The sequence below is a fragment of the Struthio camelus genome, chromosome Z, assembly GCF_040807025.1.
Source record: "Struthio camelus isolate bStrCam1 chromosome Z, bStrCam1.hap1, whole genome shotgun sequence".
NCBI lineage: Eukaryota > Metazoa > Chordata > Aves > Struthioniformes > Struthionidae > Struthio > Struthio camelus.
In genome coordinates, this window is record NC_090982.1 from 24,546,125 (window position 1) to 24,563,075 (window position 16,951).

At 38.3% G+C, this 16,951-nt stretch overlaps 1 protein-coding gene across 3 annotated transcripts in view; it reads right to left on the reverse strand.

Moving 5' to 3' along the window:
• Positions 1-16,951, reverse strand: part of SLC24A2 (solute carrier family 24 member 2) — a 109,133-nt gene that overhangs the window by 22,099 nt on the left and 70,083 nt on the right. For 2 of the 3 annotated variants that reach the window (XM_068927413.1, XM_068927412.1), the window contains exons 5-7: positions 9,881-9,931; positions 3,611-3,706; positions 1,424-1,512 (exon numbers count right to left, since the gene is read on the reverse strand). In XM_068927413.1, coding sequence (XP_068783514.1) covers positions 1,424-1,512; positions 3,611-3,706; positions 9,881-9,931 — 236 coding nt within the window. The remainder of the gene's footprint in view (positions 1-1,423; positions 1,513-3,610; positions 3,707-9,880; positions 9,932-16,951) is intronic. The other variant, XM_068927414.1, reaches the window with a different exon arrangement.

Below are 16,951 nucleotides of genomic sequence, written 5' to 3' on the forward strand. Positions count from 1 at the left end.
TGCACAAAATTGCATAACCTCACCTATTATAAGTTTGTTCTAGGAAAAATTATTTACCTTGTTTGGAATAATTGTGTTTAGGAAGTGACCAACAGAAATAAATAAACACTCTGACTTGTATACCACTTTTAATTTTTCCTATGGCTTGCAGTACCTTTCAAGGAAAGAATTTTACTCAGCTGTAGTGACATTGCTCAGGACATGAACAAGTCAAGATTGTCTCTGATTCAGACTAACAATATTCATAAATGAAAAGTAAGTGAAAGCAACTAAAATATAAAAAGCTAAACCCTGGGCTATTCAAATCAGACACAGCCATTGCCTTTTTCTGCATGATTTTGCTGTATGTAAATACAAGATAGCTCATCCCCCTTTCAGCAAGGGGAAGCTCATGCTGTGGCGCAGAGCACTGCTCAAGCTTGTCTTGCAGTAACTCTCTTGTGTTACTACAGCTTTAGAAAAAGGCTAAGAAGTCAGCTGCACAAACAAAACCACTATACAGGCTTCTGCGTCAAGGATTATCTTGAACAAGACCTTTTCCCTGTGTGTGGTTTTGCTCTCTTCATCTAAAAGGGCAGTGCCTAAGTTTAGCAAAGCCAATTCACCAGCATTTTCTGCTCTTATTTGCCTACTTGGGAAACAGGTGGGATTTATAACACTTTAAAATTTTTAAATACATTAAAAAAGGGGCTGAGAGGGCCAAATTTTTCAGTCCACTACGCTTGAGAATTACAGTTTATTTAACACAGAATAGAAGTTCGCTCATCTCTATAGCTAGTTCAGTAGCTGTGTGAGAACCACAGTCATGCAATTACTTGATTAGTGTCTACAAAAAGTATATGCTAAAAGTAGTAAATTTAAGTGTTTGATGTCTTCTTTCACTGAGTTTAAACCTTATGCGATGAGAGTCAAAGAAACACCAGCAGAGTAAATCTCATTCAGCTTAATTTGTTACCTGTTTCAAGATTTTTGTTCAAAGATAGAACTGAGGAGGAGTTTGTGCACAGTTCTTTTGTAACTACTTTTGACTATGCCATGAATTACAGCATCAGAGGCCACCTCTTAAGAGCACAAGGTCTGTGCAATGTGATGATAAACAGACAAGCAATTTCTCTTAGCTATATTATAGTATAAGGGCTGTTTACATAACTTCTGATCTGATGAGCAATAACACATTTCCTAAAAGAATCCATTCCAGCCTTACCTTACGCTGAAGGGCAAAGGGAACAAGAGAAAAACTTCTATATATGGCAAAACATGTCCTCAAACATTGTATTTTGTTGAAAATGAAGGCTAATCATAATGTAGCCAGTTCACAGTAGCAGCTTCTTGCTATTAGGATATTACTTTCAGTGAAAAGCAGAAATAAGCACAGAATATATTTACCAAAATTGAAATTAAAAAGAATAAAAAAGACATTAACCTCCTCTTCAACGTTATGGGCGATTCCATTCTGCACTGGTCCCGATTCACTCGGTGGTGTTACTGCAACTTCCACTTTTGCACTTTTTTCTGTGGCATCATCCATAAACAGGAGCGGGAAAACAACAGAACAGAATATTATATAACAAATCTATTAGTGAAATTGTTGTCATATGTTCAGTCTATCTAAATCATAAAATACTGATGGTGGACCAAGACCTCCTTTACAAAGAAGAGAGAGAAAAATTATGGCCTTTTTTTGACTCGGACACACACTGAATACAATTCTGACCAATGGTGACTTTGCTGTTGAAGAGACTATCCTATTGGCACTCACATTCTAAAAAAGTGTACATTATTTTATGACTTTGGAAAATATTCAGTGCTCTCAACTTATGCTTTACTTACACTAAACCCTGTTTACTTAGGCTAAGCTGAGTTTTTAATGTAAAAACTGACATATAGCATTCTGTCCAGACAGTAAAGAACATACATAAAGAACATTTAACTTTTATAATACACTTCCTCTGCAACCTCTGTGGAGGTGTAGTACAGAATACCTTTGCAACTAGTAAAGTTACTTCCAAACAGTATTCGTGTTTTTTCTGTTTCTACAAAAATGTGGGAAAAGAATAAAAGGATGATCCAATACCTTTTTAACAGAATCCTACAGCCCTCATGCAAAACCTTTACCAGTATTAAAGGGAGAAAACAGAGCCTCTGGGTTCTGAATCCAGATTTATTCAAATTTATTCTTACTTTGACTTTCTCTGATTTCTCTAAACAGTAGTTATCTCTTTTGGTATGTACTAGATAAAAATGCCAATAGCCAAAAATCCCTTGGGCAATATAAAGTTACAGGGAATAGCAAAAAGCAGTATCTAACTGTATTCAATGTGCCTTGCATACAGAGGTAAATACATCTATGTAGTTGCACTACTGCTACCTTGAGACTATTCTTAATTAAAAATGTGAGATCACAGCCACAGCAGTGTGCCAGGCTATCTGTAATTATCTCAGTGCATTCGGGTTGTCTCTTAACCCCACACCCAGCATTATGGTGTATTAACAGACTATTCTATCCAATTGCTTGATTCTGCAGGCAAATTGTATCTAAATATAGCACAAGGTCAGAGAGAGTATCCAACTGATAAAACGATCCAGCTTTTATCAGACACATTTGCATCTGGTTTTCTAAAGCAGAGAACAAACAGTGGTAAAGTAGACAAAAGAGAGGTCATGGTAAGGATTTCCTTTTAATATATGAACTTTTGAACTAAAAGACAAATTCTTATGCTTAACTGAAAATGACAGTAAGTTGATTTTGTAGCAGAATGGCATATATGGGCCTAATTGAGTCTCTGCAGCTTGTAGATGCTCATATCAAATCTCAAATACAAAAGCTTTTTTTCTTTTCGTGACAAGAATGATACCATCTAAAATATGTATTTCCCTAGAGCAGTGGTTCTCGACCTCAGAAACGACAAAGATTAATCTACAATATACAGGAAATGACCTGCCCAAAATGCCTAAGGGGTTTCACCTCTCCACCAGAAAATTCTTAGGGCTCCATGAACTGAAAAGTGCTGAATCCTACTTTAGGATAGATAAAACAGTGCAAATTGCATACAGGGTAGGTTTCATTACATATATGGATAGGCGGAAAAAAAAACAAACAGAAGATGAGCTGGTAATGCTATAAACCAGGTGCGGCTACCACAGCTATTTGTTAGGCCTGTGAGGATGCTGTGCATGTGCAGAAGTGCTGCGCAAAACAGTTCTTTTTTAGCACATCCTATTACAGGGAAATAACGCAGCACAGTCTGGCCCTCACCCAACCTTTCACAGTTCAGCAAATTCACTGAGTTTTCAAACACAAACTTGGAGTAAGTCTGGCCTCTCTATTCCTCTCACGTCAATGCACGTTCTAAATCAGCACTGCATCTTTCTCCACATTTTCCCTGCAGGGTGTCATTCTAATGTCTTAATCAGCCTTTCTCCTCTTGCACGTCACTCCCGGTCCTGTCCCTGCATTTCACAGTCTTTTCTATAGGCAATCAGAATACTTTTTACAAGCTTATCAAAAATAAAGTAGAAGGGGAAATTTGGCTCTTCAGGATTTTCGAGCAAAATAAAACAGCGAATAAGCCCTCAGGGACAAGTGGTAAATCTGCACTGCGACACTCACCACGATTAGCAGCTCCGTTCCGCCTTTCACTGTCTTCCACCTGGCACTTCTTTTTGGCAATCTTATGAAGAATTGAGGCCCTCTCCTTGAACTTTCCTAAAAGAAAGCACTGTCATTATTCAAATGCAACCATTTGGAGAGGCCAGGTTTCTTTGCGATAGCTTAGGCTCCATAAATCAGTGCCAGTAATCCATTTCCATCCCTTTCCAAGCAGCTAACGTTATTAAACGCTATGTTCTTACATAAACTTAACTTTTTCTTTTTAACAGAAATAAGAATATAAAAGTTTTTTTCCTATTCTGAGAAATCAGCAAATAATTGAACAAGAAATTGAAAACAACAAAAAACATTGTTTTTCTTCTGAAGCAGTCACTGAAGTTCCACCTATAAGAGGGCTGGTGTAGAATTTCATCCTAAACAGAAGATGAATAAAGATAACAAGCACAGATAGTTTCAGGTCTGAATTAGCAGCACAGTAACACCGAATTTCAAAGGAATCTATAAATCTTATCATACTGATTGTGGTTGATTCTGTTAATCTGCACTCAGCTGTGCCCCTATGACTGCTACAGACACTTCAGAAGGAGAAGAAGAAATCTTAATAATAAATGATTTCCATGAAAGCTTCTCAAAGGAAGATGTTCTTCTCAACCTGCCACATGATTGAGGTCTCCCGTCAGGTTATCCCTGAGAAGCTAGAGATCTACTCGCAGCTCATCATTTGGACTGTCTCTGGGGCAACTTGTCCCGTCCTAAGAGAGAGGTCTCAGGTCCTATCACTCTTTATCAGCTATTGAGTTGAATTGAGGTATTCAAACTAGACAATGTCAAAGACGGCAAATGTTAAGTGAAATTAACTCAGTCCTTCCTCTAAGTTGATTATCTTACACAAGGACTCCCTGAATAGGTTATGATAGTTAATGTTTCGTAGGAAGATGCTGTATGCCTCCTTTTCTATTTTTATTCTCATTGCTATTGCTCTTTCAGTCTTTTTTTCTCTCTTTATTTAAATATAACTGGATAACTATAGCACAGTATACTTCTAATTAAAAACACTAATACTAGCCAGGGCTCTTGCCTGTTTCAATTCTTCATTTCCACTTAAAAAAAAAATCCATTGAAAACTGTCCAAGTGTTGCTGTCCTTGCTGCAAAAGGAATGCAGGCAAAAGGCCGAAATACATTTCAATGTAATCAGATAATTGATTAACAGTGGAAAGTACAGAGAAGCCATGAATGAACTCAGTGAGTTGGATAACACAGAGTCACTGCTTCCAAGTTAAAATACAAGACATGCAAGAATGAATCATAGGTCAAGAAACAAATCCTCTCTTCCCCTCTCACAAATGGGAGCTTATTGAAAACAATACCATTATAAGATACTGGTTCAAAACCCTGTACCAACACCTTCATATGCACAGAGGCTACACCATATTGTGCAATGGGACTAGCAGATATCATTTGTTGGGAAGTGGAATTAATTTGTCAAGAGCAAGTCACTTCAAAATTAATATAAATTATATAAAGATCTAACAAATAGCTGTAAGTACTACCCTTTCAGCAACCTCTATCTTTTCACAAACACATCATATTCCAAAACAATAATTAGCAATTAAGAACACGCTGCAAAGATTTTCTTTTTTGGTATATAATACCTAGAGTAAAATTGCCTATAGAAAAACATTGCAGAGTAGAACACAGTGATAAATAGTAAGCCGTCTCCTTACTTCAGTGTACAGGGTCAACGCCAAAAATTTTAGTTAGAAGAAGAAAAGAAAAAGCGTTAAAGAAAGGAAAAGAGCAAAGAGAAAGGGAAGTGCTCAGGTTATGAGATGAGCTGAAGATGGAAGGGAAAAAAAGAGAAAAATAGAAACAAAATCATATTTCCAAATAGTTTATGCTGAAATGCTGGAAAAGTCAAGCCTGTTTCTAACACCATTTGAAGCACTGGGGCAATTAAAAAGAGCTTATCCGGAAGCATGTGTAGATTTTCAAAGGTGCCTGCATAATTTTCATAAACTTTGCGTGTCATTTTGCTCATAGATTGCTGGTGGTGGGTTTCAGAGTCCATCTTGGCTTCATACATTTGAGGATTTGGTTTGTGATGTCCCATATATACAAACGCATTTTTGGAAGCAATGCAAATGAAGGAACCGAGACACTTTCTGAAAAGGATGTCTGGAAACATCCACATTTTCACCTACTCCAGGCTGGTTTTAATTTAAGGTTCCGTTTTAATTAAAATGATGCAGACTTTTTTAGGGACACTGTTGCTTTGTTTGAAATTGTTTAGTTTTATTTAGAGAAATTTGAGCTTCATTGAACTGAAAATTAAATGTCTCTACAGAGATTCACCCTGCTTTATGTGACTTTAAAACCCAAAGTTGTTCTCCTCAGTTTTTGTCACGTTGTCATGGGCCTCCTTCCGTGCTGATTTTTTCTTTAGAAAGAGCTTCCTGCCTTGACTTTAACACTGCAAGATACACATCCCTTACTTCATTTAGGAGATTCCACAGTTACAAATCACTATCTTGGAAATTAAACTCATCATTTGAAATGGAAGCGCTATTTTTCTTCATTTTTCTTTTCTTAAAAAGTGCATGGTTTGTCTCACATAGCTTTACACCATTCCCTTCCATTTGATTGCCTCAGTGTAGGTGAACAAGTAGTGGAAGGAAATGATTAAAGGACATAATATGGACTATCAAAGGTATAAAACTGAAGTGCCATTACAGGAAAGCACTACTGCTAGCCTGCAGAAGGGAAGTGACATGCAAGAGAAAAGTGGAGCCCCTTCCTTCATTTTTCCTCCATCAGTTAAAAAACGAAGCTCATCAAAACTTGTGTGCCAAAAGGGAAGCCCAGGTATGCACAGACCCACTAGGAAATAACATCATATCAGATATTTCTAAATCATTCATACTTAATAGAAAGTCACAGATGTTTAACCTTAACAGATCTTCTCTCATGCCTTTTTCTAATCTTCAGGTGGGATTACTATGATAATCCATAGGAATTTCAAGTAACTGTTCTTCTTTCTAGGGGAAGCTAAAAGCCTGGCCTTTGTCTTTACCAGTCCTACGTACTACAGGTTTGACTACCTAAAGTAGTTTTTACTTCATTTGCTTCCATGAGAATTTAGGTCAATGAAAATTCTTGACTCCACACACCCCAGATAGTATAGACTATCTTAGAAAATTCTTTTTTGCTGAACTCAAGAAAAATTTTGCAGTTTGTGTCAGTTTGGGTAGGGTAGAATAAGAAGAAATGGGAGAACAAGGACAGGTGGTTGGCAAAGAAGGTCGCTTAAAGCTAAATTGGTTATATTTGAATACATGCAAACAAATCAGTATTGTATAATGTACATGTGCCTTGACCTGCATGAGTAACTCCAGCTGACACCTCTCTGAGTTCACCTCCTTCGACTGCAACCTAGATTACAGCCTCAGATTCTCTGGGTCAGCAGCCTTTGATTTGACAGAAAAGTATTATATTTTGAGAAATTCACTGGTCTAGAAAATTCAAGACTGTACCATTTGTCTGCTTTTCAGCCTCGGACTAAATGCAAATTACTACATCCGTGCAACGCTAGCACTGTAGCCAAGCTTACATGAGTGACAAGTTGTCAAATTTAAGGCTGTTCAAGCAACTAAACTGTACCTACCTGGCCTGCTGGTGGCCAGTTAGGGAATGAAACTATCAGACCACAACTAGTTAATTCCAGAAATCCTCCTTATACCCTTTCAGCTTTAATGCTAAAAAGTCACCAAAGTGTCACATGAAAGATACGTACATGCAGATTTTTCGTCTTTCTAGCTATTAGAGTATATTTTCTCTCCAAGTTGGGCCTGTTTAATCAGCAATTAACCTAAAGTTAGTTTCAGACCAAACAGGAACTAACAAAACAGCAGAGCTCAGTCTCTAAGACCTAGAGCACAACAGCCTTCTGACTATTTGGCTGTATCTGGTATTGTCACCCTTTGCCTCTGCTTCTTCTGCTGCAACAGCAAGAACTGATGTGCCTTGGGTATATTCATCAGAGGATTTAAAGATTTGCCACCCATCTTCACTTAGGGTTTGGGGACCCTGACATAAGAATGTACTACAGTACATGATGTACATGATTTTCTTTGTAATGTACAAAGAAAACATTGATTTATAATTGGTTTACACATCCTTGTGCCTAACTTAATGTATAACAATATATAAAAAGCTCAGTTAAAAAACGAAGATAAAGAGGAAGAAAAGCATAATGAAAAGAAATGTGATGCAGAGTGATGGGATTATGTTTTTGCATATCCATATGGAAAGTTCAAAATATAGCATGCTTTGATCTAAATTCAACTTCTGGGATACGCTACTCATTATTGGCTTTTTAAAGACATGTAAAAACAATGATGATGACAGTTGTACTTGGGAAGCTAACCAATATCACAGACTCTTGTCAGTGTTAATACTTCTCAAGACAAAAAGTGCTTCCTTCCTTATTTTTGCTACCAGAAGAAAATGTAAGTAAGGTCTTGGATTATTTATTCATGAAGGGTGATCTCTAAGGTGACATTGAATATTTATAGCATGATATTCAGTGTGGATGTGCTAATAACATATAGCAGTTGTACAGAGCAAACCTACTTGGATATTTTCCCACAAATAGCTATATTTAACTACCATTAGAGTATTTATATAACTCAGAGGTCTGTTAATGTAGTGATTACTTTTGAAATGGTAGACTTCATACTTCAGAATAAAAAGAAAAACCTCATTGTGTCCAACTCTGAGGCTACAATGAGAAATGACATTTGTAACACGATTGTGATAAATACTGAGATGAGACATACCGCAAAAACTTTAGCCCTGGTAGCTGTATCTGAACAGCCTGGGTTAACAACTCGTTCCAGATGCTTGGGAGGAGTATTTAAACAACTTAAACACCAATGTGTCTGGTAAAATCCCCTCTCAAGCATCTTTTCTTATCTCACGTCCATCCTTGTAAATCGGACAGTGAATTTGCCAGCTGGGCAGCTGCAGATAGCCCTCCAGCTTACGCTATCCTCTGTATGAGCTGGAGCCTGCACCTTCTCTAGGAGAAATCAGCATCTTGCTGTTCAGGCACGAAGGTGGCAGGAACCACCTCCGACGGCTGGCCCCAGAATAGTACGGTTGTATTTCCCTGAGCATCAACAGCACATGTAGAAAATGGGAAAGAGTCAGAATCTAATGCTTGCTTTTCCTGGAGAAATGGCCAGGATTAAGTGGTATAATGAAGGTTTTCTTAAAACACGTTAAAATCAAGATTAGTCTAAGCTAGAAAATAATCTCAGCAAGAAAGTAGCTGTCTTTTTAAGAAAAGAGACTCAAGCTATTCATCGTATATTACCACAGTTAAGCTTAAGTAGGAACAGGCGGTTAACTTTTCTACAGGCCTCAGGCTTATCTCCACCTTCCAGCACGCCGTTCACTGCAAAACTGAGCACTCATGAAACCATCTGCCTGGCGCTGCAGTCAGAGAGCCGCACAAAAGGCCTTGATCCCACCAACCATCAGGTCGCAGTTGAGGAAAACTTCCCAACTGCAGAAATGCTGAGTGGACTAGGACTGAAGCATGTGGTGGAAATTAAGCATACGCTTAACTGCTCTCCTCAATTAGCATCATAAACAGCAATGCTTTTGACTCAGCTGAAAAATTCCCTGAGAATTCATTGAGCACTGATTCAGGCCCTAATTACTTCCTACTTGTATTGCAGAATCAGGATTTTATGTAGCTTTTGTATTGCAGTTAAGCACACAATTAATATTCTAGAAATAGTGAAGGCTCGTTTTTTAACGAAGTTTATTCATTACTTTTGAGTAATACAGAGAACTGAGGTGATTTAATAACTGTTCTCAAACTGAGTGATTTGAACATCCATTAATGAACTCATCTTCTTGAATGCACAGTAAAACATGACATAAAACAAGCAACTGCAAGCTATATTATGCAGTTCAGCATCATTTGTGAGTGTGGATCTGCATGTATGTCCTTCTTTAATAAACACATCCTGTTGCATTTCCTTATCTGAAAGAAGCAAAACTGAAAAGCTGATGACAGTAACCTGAAATGAGAGCGACAACTGATCACACTGACAATGAAACCATGCAAAAAAGAATCATTCTGAAATGAAGAAAGTGAAAATAGGACAACGTAAAATGAAAGAAAAAGCAAACACACAAAGGGCGCTTAAAGAAGGACTTTACAGAAAGCTCATACAAACAATTCTAAAATATTTCTTACCTTCTTCAGTCATTGTGTCATAATATTTTAGGTTTCCATATGATCCAAGCTCTACAACATCACAGTAAAAGACACAAAGATAAGGAACCAGCAAACATTCAAGAAATGTACATGTTTTCGCGTGTGCTTCATAAACTTCACAGCAATTATGCAAAAAAATCTGCAGGACAGCGAAACATGGATTACAGAAATAGCAGAGCCTTTCCCCCCAGGAAATTTCACAAGTCACTTGCTTTAGATAAATGAGAGTTTACCTAGCTAGAGTGAGATCTCAGGAGAAGCACTGAAATCTACAATTCAGCCTCTTCAAGGTGATTGCCAATTTTGGTGCCTCCATATCTGGGGACACATAATAAACCTTGACAGGACCCGATCAGCAGGGGCTTTGGAAACTAAGCTTTTTAATGGTCAGGCATCCAAATATTTAGGCATCCAAAATAAAGAAAAAAATACATTATCTAAAGAATTATGACTCTTTACATGAGAATATAAATCTTTTTTTATGAGATGCTGTCTCACAAACATTCAATCAAAGCAGTGCTGATGCTGACTTGGAATGTTATTACAATTAGAATTTTTAACTTGAATTACACTTGATTGTAAAGAGTGTTTCATGGCCATACTTCAACAAAATCCATTACAAATACTGACATACTCTTGTTCGTACAATGTAGTCTGTCCTTATTTGCACAAAAGTATGCCCATAATCATATGGTGTTACTCTAAGCCTCTTAAGGCAAAGAAAGATGTCATTTAAAGAAATAATTTTATATATAAGACAATGTTATACTTTTTATATATATATATACACCATTTGAATTATATCAAATATATTATATTTTATATAATTTTATATATTTTGCTTTAAAATGATCTAGTTATTCACGTACTATTTTGTAAAAATGTTCTTAATACTGTAATATAACCTTGGTTGCTGCTTTTATGTAGAAAAAGCTGTCATCCTAACATCTCCATTTGAGCCTTAAAGTTCCGAATTCCTTATCCAGGGAAAAGCTCCTGATCACGTCAGGACGGACTTGCCCTGCGCAAGGTGCCGGGAACCTGGCGCGCTGCTTAATATGAGGACTGGGCATCCCCTGACGACGGGGACCCGGGCCCTCGGTTGAACCTGTTCTCATTGACCCCTGCCTCAACCTGTCCATGGCCAGGTTTGCCAGACACTGGGGCGAGGCGTCCACTGGAGGATGGAGACAGGAGTGGGAAACCGATGCCGAAAGAGACCGGAGAGTAACGAGAGCAGCAAAATGCAAGTGCAGGAGGCAAGGCTGGGAGCGATGGGGTGGATAAAGTCATGCCCCCGCTGCCGAAACGAGCTGGGGGAGAGGGGAGGGCTGACGCTGAAGGAGGCACCCTGGCCGCAGACCGCGGAGGTAACGCAGCGATAGCGCGGGACGTGGCGGTGGCAGCGGCAGGGACCTCTGACGCAACGCAACAAGCGCAGAGGAGGCTTCAGAGGGAGCCCACAATAACGGCGAGTTATGCCAAATCTCCAGTAGAAAGAAAAGCAGCAGCGGCAGCAGCAAGGCACGGCAACTGAGGTACTGGCAATCAGGTTTAGATCTGCATTTGCTTCTGCTCCATCTGAAATTAGAGCTATAAGACGAATGGGAAGGAAAAGAAGGAGGCTCTGACCTTATAAAACAGAAAAGGAACAAACAGATCCATGTGAGCATGCGATGCTGATGCTAGACATGTCCTAGGCGCTTGTACAGTGCCAGCGATTCAACACACCACTCTTTAAACCAGGTGAATTCTCGCAGCTAGCAAAACTATTTCCAGGAAAAATCGAATCTTGCTGGTGAGATTACACTCCCCAAAGTCCTATACCCTGAGCAGAATATTTTATACAAACAACAGCCTAACTGCAATGCACAGTGATGATGCTAGAAACCGCACTTATTCACATAAATTGTTTTGCTGATTTCAACAAAAATATGTGCATCAGTGCTGCTCAGCAACACCAGAGGCAAAACCTAACAACAAAAACACTCTTAAAGATCAATCAGACAACTAAATCTGGCTTGACTTGGTACATCTGCTTTGTCCACTATATTTTTTCGAACGTAGCACCTGGAAGGGATCTGTAGAAGTGACTGTTCCCAACAGTTTGGATGCGGCATACACCACAGAAATATTTGAGAGCTAAAAGCCACGTGCCCCAAAACGGATCGTAAATGTCACTGATGTTAAAATCCTCTGCAAATTTGTTGCTAAGATACTATTACAAATTCATATTAACCTGATGAAAACGTTCCAAAACAAAGGTTTACCTAATTCATAGTTTACAGCTAAACCCAGGCACTCTCACTGCCGCCAATGTATAGTGCTGGTTTCTGCTGTAAAAATTTGGGAGCAAATCTGGAGTAAAATTCTAACTGAATTGAAGTACTTTTTAAAAATTTTTGGTAGATTTGAAAAAGTTTTCAGCTGTTAAAAACACCTGATATTAAATGGGACTGGAAATCTGAAATACTGTAATAAAGGATTCTTGGAAAGAGACCAAAAAATTCCAGCATTTTAAAAATCTGAGAATTTTAGTTTCATGAGGTTAGTTGTTCAAATATATTCCCCAACTAGTCCTGCACTTAAAAAAAAAAAATCTGAATATTCCATGTTGCTGTTACTTTAACCTTAAAGATATTTGCTCTAAAGTAACAAAGCCATTTTATTAGGGAAAAAAAATTCTAATGAATGTTAGAATAAATACATGAAGTACATTCCAAGGTGTAGTATGAATCCCTATATGACTAAAATTCTGAATTTGAATTCAGTTTGAATTCTCAGTAATCTAAGTAGCTTCAAGATCAGGAGACTTTATATGTTTAGCTATCTGACTCCAGCAATTCTGGAGATTTGACTTAAATTGATGCGTACTATATATTTGGACACGCAAAATGCTTTAAAAAAATCCTAAAAGTGTGAAAAATTACAGTTTCCATATTGATCCTGCTTTCCTAAAATGTCCCTCCTCTCAACTTTGAAGCCTTATAAGTCATTTCTTCCAGGTAACTCTGTAGCGGATCATTATGAAATATTCTCTTGCAGACTCTTTCAGGTTTAGTGCTCCCTTCTGAAGCTCAGAGTGCAGGATGACTTTGGAGAGCACGGAGAGGTTGTAAGGAAAGACAGTAAAATAGGATTTTTTTTTTTTTCTGAAATAATCTGTCAGTTTCAATGTCCTGCAAAGTCACAGTGCAACCAGCATATCATGTATATAAGCAGCCTCTATCAGACAATGAGGAAAAAAGCTGGGAACGCTGACTTTTGATTTGTTCTTCCTCCCCCTCCTTTCTCAGAGGACTGAGGAACTCATTAGAAATACACAATTATTAATACATGCTGCTTAAAACAGCACTGTCTAATGCCACACTCCACGCGGTTCCCACTGGGAGGGTCACAGCAGACAGCCTGGCTGACAGCCAGTACCAGCGTCCCTGCTGGTCTCATGAAGTGAAGAGGATGCAAAAATGCAGCTTAACAGCTGATCCCGGGCAGTCACATAGTCATTGAATTAATTTCTTCCTTTCTGCATACTTTCAAACCAGAAGAGAACAGAGAGTTGCTGGTAATCTTGCCTGACATTCCTGAAGGATTATGACAACATTTGCCTTATTACCTACTATTTTCTACCATATATGTAGTTGCTACACCATATCTAGGTGACCAGAAAGAATAATATTGTTAGTCAACAATGCTATATTAGTTGTAATTTCAAATAATACACCTAATTAATCTCTTTATTTTTGCCAGGCACATTCGGTAAAGTATTGTCTGGGGTGAAACACTAACTTCTGCCTGTTAAGTAAGTGTTGTGTCCCAGCTCCCATTGGAATAAAGTGTAGCCAGTATTTCCACAGCTCTTTGCTCCTTGCTCTGCTGCCACGAAGGCCTCAGATATTGACAGCAGTCGCCCCTGGTTTTGTCAGAAGTGAACCTGGCTCAGTGTTGCTCAGAATACTTGGTAAGACACACAGCTGTTTTAAAGATAGCAACCTATACTGCTAAAACTGTTATCCTATAGATATTAACAGCGTGTACCCCTTCATGAGAAATGTTACTTCAGACTCTCAGAACTTCAGGAATTGGATCTTTTTAACTGTAAACACTGTAATGCATTGTGGGTTTCTTAAACAAGCACAAGATTCTGACCTTACACAAAAATACACATCTGCATCAAAATTATTGCCACATTTCTTCTATATACTCTAAGGGAATTAAAATCTTTGACGTGGACTTATTTTTTATTTAAAGTAAAATTGCTGAAGAGAAACCTCTGAAGGTAATCCCTGAATTTTTAGTGCAACTCTGCTGTTGCATTTTCTTTATCTTCCCAGTGTCTGATTTATGCAGTTATGAAGGCATAGAGGCATAACTGATGATTATTAAAAACAGCAGCAGCTTGGCTTAAGAGGAATTCAGAGACATTCGCGCACAAGCAGGATGGCAGTGAATATCTTTTTCCATATTGATGAAGATTCTGCTTATGTCACTGGATACGTTGACTCATGTATGACATCACTGGTTATATTCGGAAAAAACTTCCTTTAAGATGGTAGGTATAGTACTGACGGTCACTTTCAGCTCTGCCGCTGGACAGAATACCAATAAACCAATAAAACCAATTACCTCTAATTACCTATAAAGTAGCTATATATCCTGTAACTAGTCTTACAATCTGCAAAGTATCAGAAGATGAGATTTCTTCTGTCAGTACATCCTTCCCATAAACAAACCTTAAAGAGTGACAGGCACGCAGATACTGTGATGATGAACACAACCTAGCAACTTTGCGGGCAAACACCTTAATGCTTAATGTTAGTGAAGGAACAGTTTCACAGGACTCAGCCTTAACTTCATCTATAGGACCATTCTTGTGAGCAAAACAGATTTTGCCTAAGTCTTTGTAGGTTGGGGCTATTGGTACAGTAACAAATGGAGAGCATAAATCTTTCGTGGGTTTTCATACCCATAAATTCAACCCGTGGAAGGGTTGAATAATGCAAACATTATTGCAACATATTGCATTATTCAGCAAGGGGCTGAATAATGTAAAACAAAAGGGAGAAGAGAAATAAAAAAGAGGTTAGAAATTGGCAAGTGAAATTGACAGTGAACTTGCAGCCAAGAACCATGACTTGAAAGCAAGCAAAACTACTTAGTAAAAATCTTGTAAACTAGAATCCTAACCTACTGCTGGAGATAGAAGGGATTTTTTGTGCAAAAGGTTGTTCATACAGCTCTGAAAGTCAGCAAGTTCCCGACAATCCTTCAGAGGAAGCAACAAAGGCTTTAATTTGATAATCCACACTTACTGGGCAGCAGCCTTCTGAGTGCAAGTTGGGACAGGGAAAAGGAGAGAATAGATGGAATCTAGTCTAAGTAGGCCAGATTTTTTTTTTTAATGAGGAAAATACACAGAATTTCAGTTTTATGTCTACTCAAATGAACAACACATTTTTGATGATCTACTTCGTTGTGACTTAGGCCCGACAGGGATTCTCTTCCGCTTTTGAGAGGGCCAGAATAAATATAAAAGAAAACTGTGGAAGCAGGGTCTCAGTCAGGCAGAGAACAGAGGACCCACCACTAACGACAAAGGTTCCCTGCACACTACAGCCCTGCGGGATCTGAAGGTGACCGACGCACAGGCCTTGTCCCCCAGGCGATGGGGCTTACTGAAGTCCTCCAGCAGGTCCTGCCACTGCAGTTTGCAATATTTCTGTCCCAAGTGCATAAGCCACCCCAGTTCATTTTTGCTGAGCCAGGTTGGAAAGCTCTCCTGTGAGCTATCAGACAGGCCTGAGCCGTGACATCTGGCAGCAAAGTGATGATGAGTGTAATAACTTCATTGACTGGCTGGATCTAAAAGAGGATGTCTGTCCATAGCCAAGTTTTCACAAATGGAGGCAATGAAAATTGGACTTATATCAACATAATTCTGCACTAGAGGCTCTAGCTTTACTTTAGTACTGCTTGAATTAAAATGCAGTTCTGTGTCTGGGAACAGCAGTGAGACCAGAGGCGGAGCCTGTCAAGGAGAGCCGGAAGAAGTCGGAAATGGGATTTCCTAACTGCAGTTTAGATTGTTATCCCTCTTTGATTATACTGTCCCCTGGAGAACTGAACTTTGAATCAAGAAATTGAGAGAGCTTTACAGAAAACCTAGTTCTGGAAAGAAGTATGTTTTGCCTATCTTCTTTTTCTCCTAGATGCTGCATGTTTTCTTTGGTTACTTGCTTATTTGGTAGCAATTTTAAAGAAGCGGAGAACAACAGATTTTTATTGCCGTTACTGTTTGGGCTATTGTTTTAATCAAGCCTCGTGCATTTATAATAATGAGTATCTGCTTATTTTTGTTCTGGATGGATTTCCTGAACAACCATCTAAGGAGTTTCTTCTTGAAGGATTTCCTCCTTTAAATCTTTGTGATATGAGTTCGGATTTGCATTGACTGTTGTCACTATGTTTTACAGCGTCTTCTTTGCTTTTAATTACTTTTTCTTTTAAAAGAAGGCTGAGAAGTTCAGGTGAAGGACTTAGAGGAATTCATATCACAACACGAAGTAGGCATAGATTGTCTATTTCCCTAATCTTTTCTGTGATTTGTTCCAGATTTGTTGTGGTCTTGAGAAAATTCAGTTAGCTGATTAGAGACCCAGCCACAAACAAAAAAGAGCTCACTTCAGAAGATCATTTGTCATAGCTATTCAGTCTAAAATTGAATCAAAGTTGGATTGGCTTCATCAAAGATGTTAGATCTAGAACAAAGAAATCTAAGTGCTGAAAACATGTCAAAGATTTAAGGGAGATTAACACCATATAGGTGTAAAGTAAGAGTCCTAACCTCTAGGAGAACTTTAACAAAAGATAACGCCTTTATACATAGACACTTTGAGGTAATAGAAAAGTCTATAAATCCCACCAATTAAAGGATATCAGGCATTGTGAGTTTTAAAAAGGAAGAATTCTTTTGAAATAAATTTCTTTCGTTGAGTATCAGATTGAATTTGACTCCCACCTTTTGTATATTTCATAAACTTACGTCCCTTG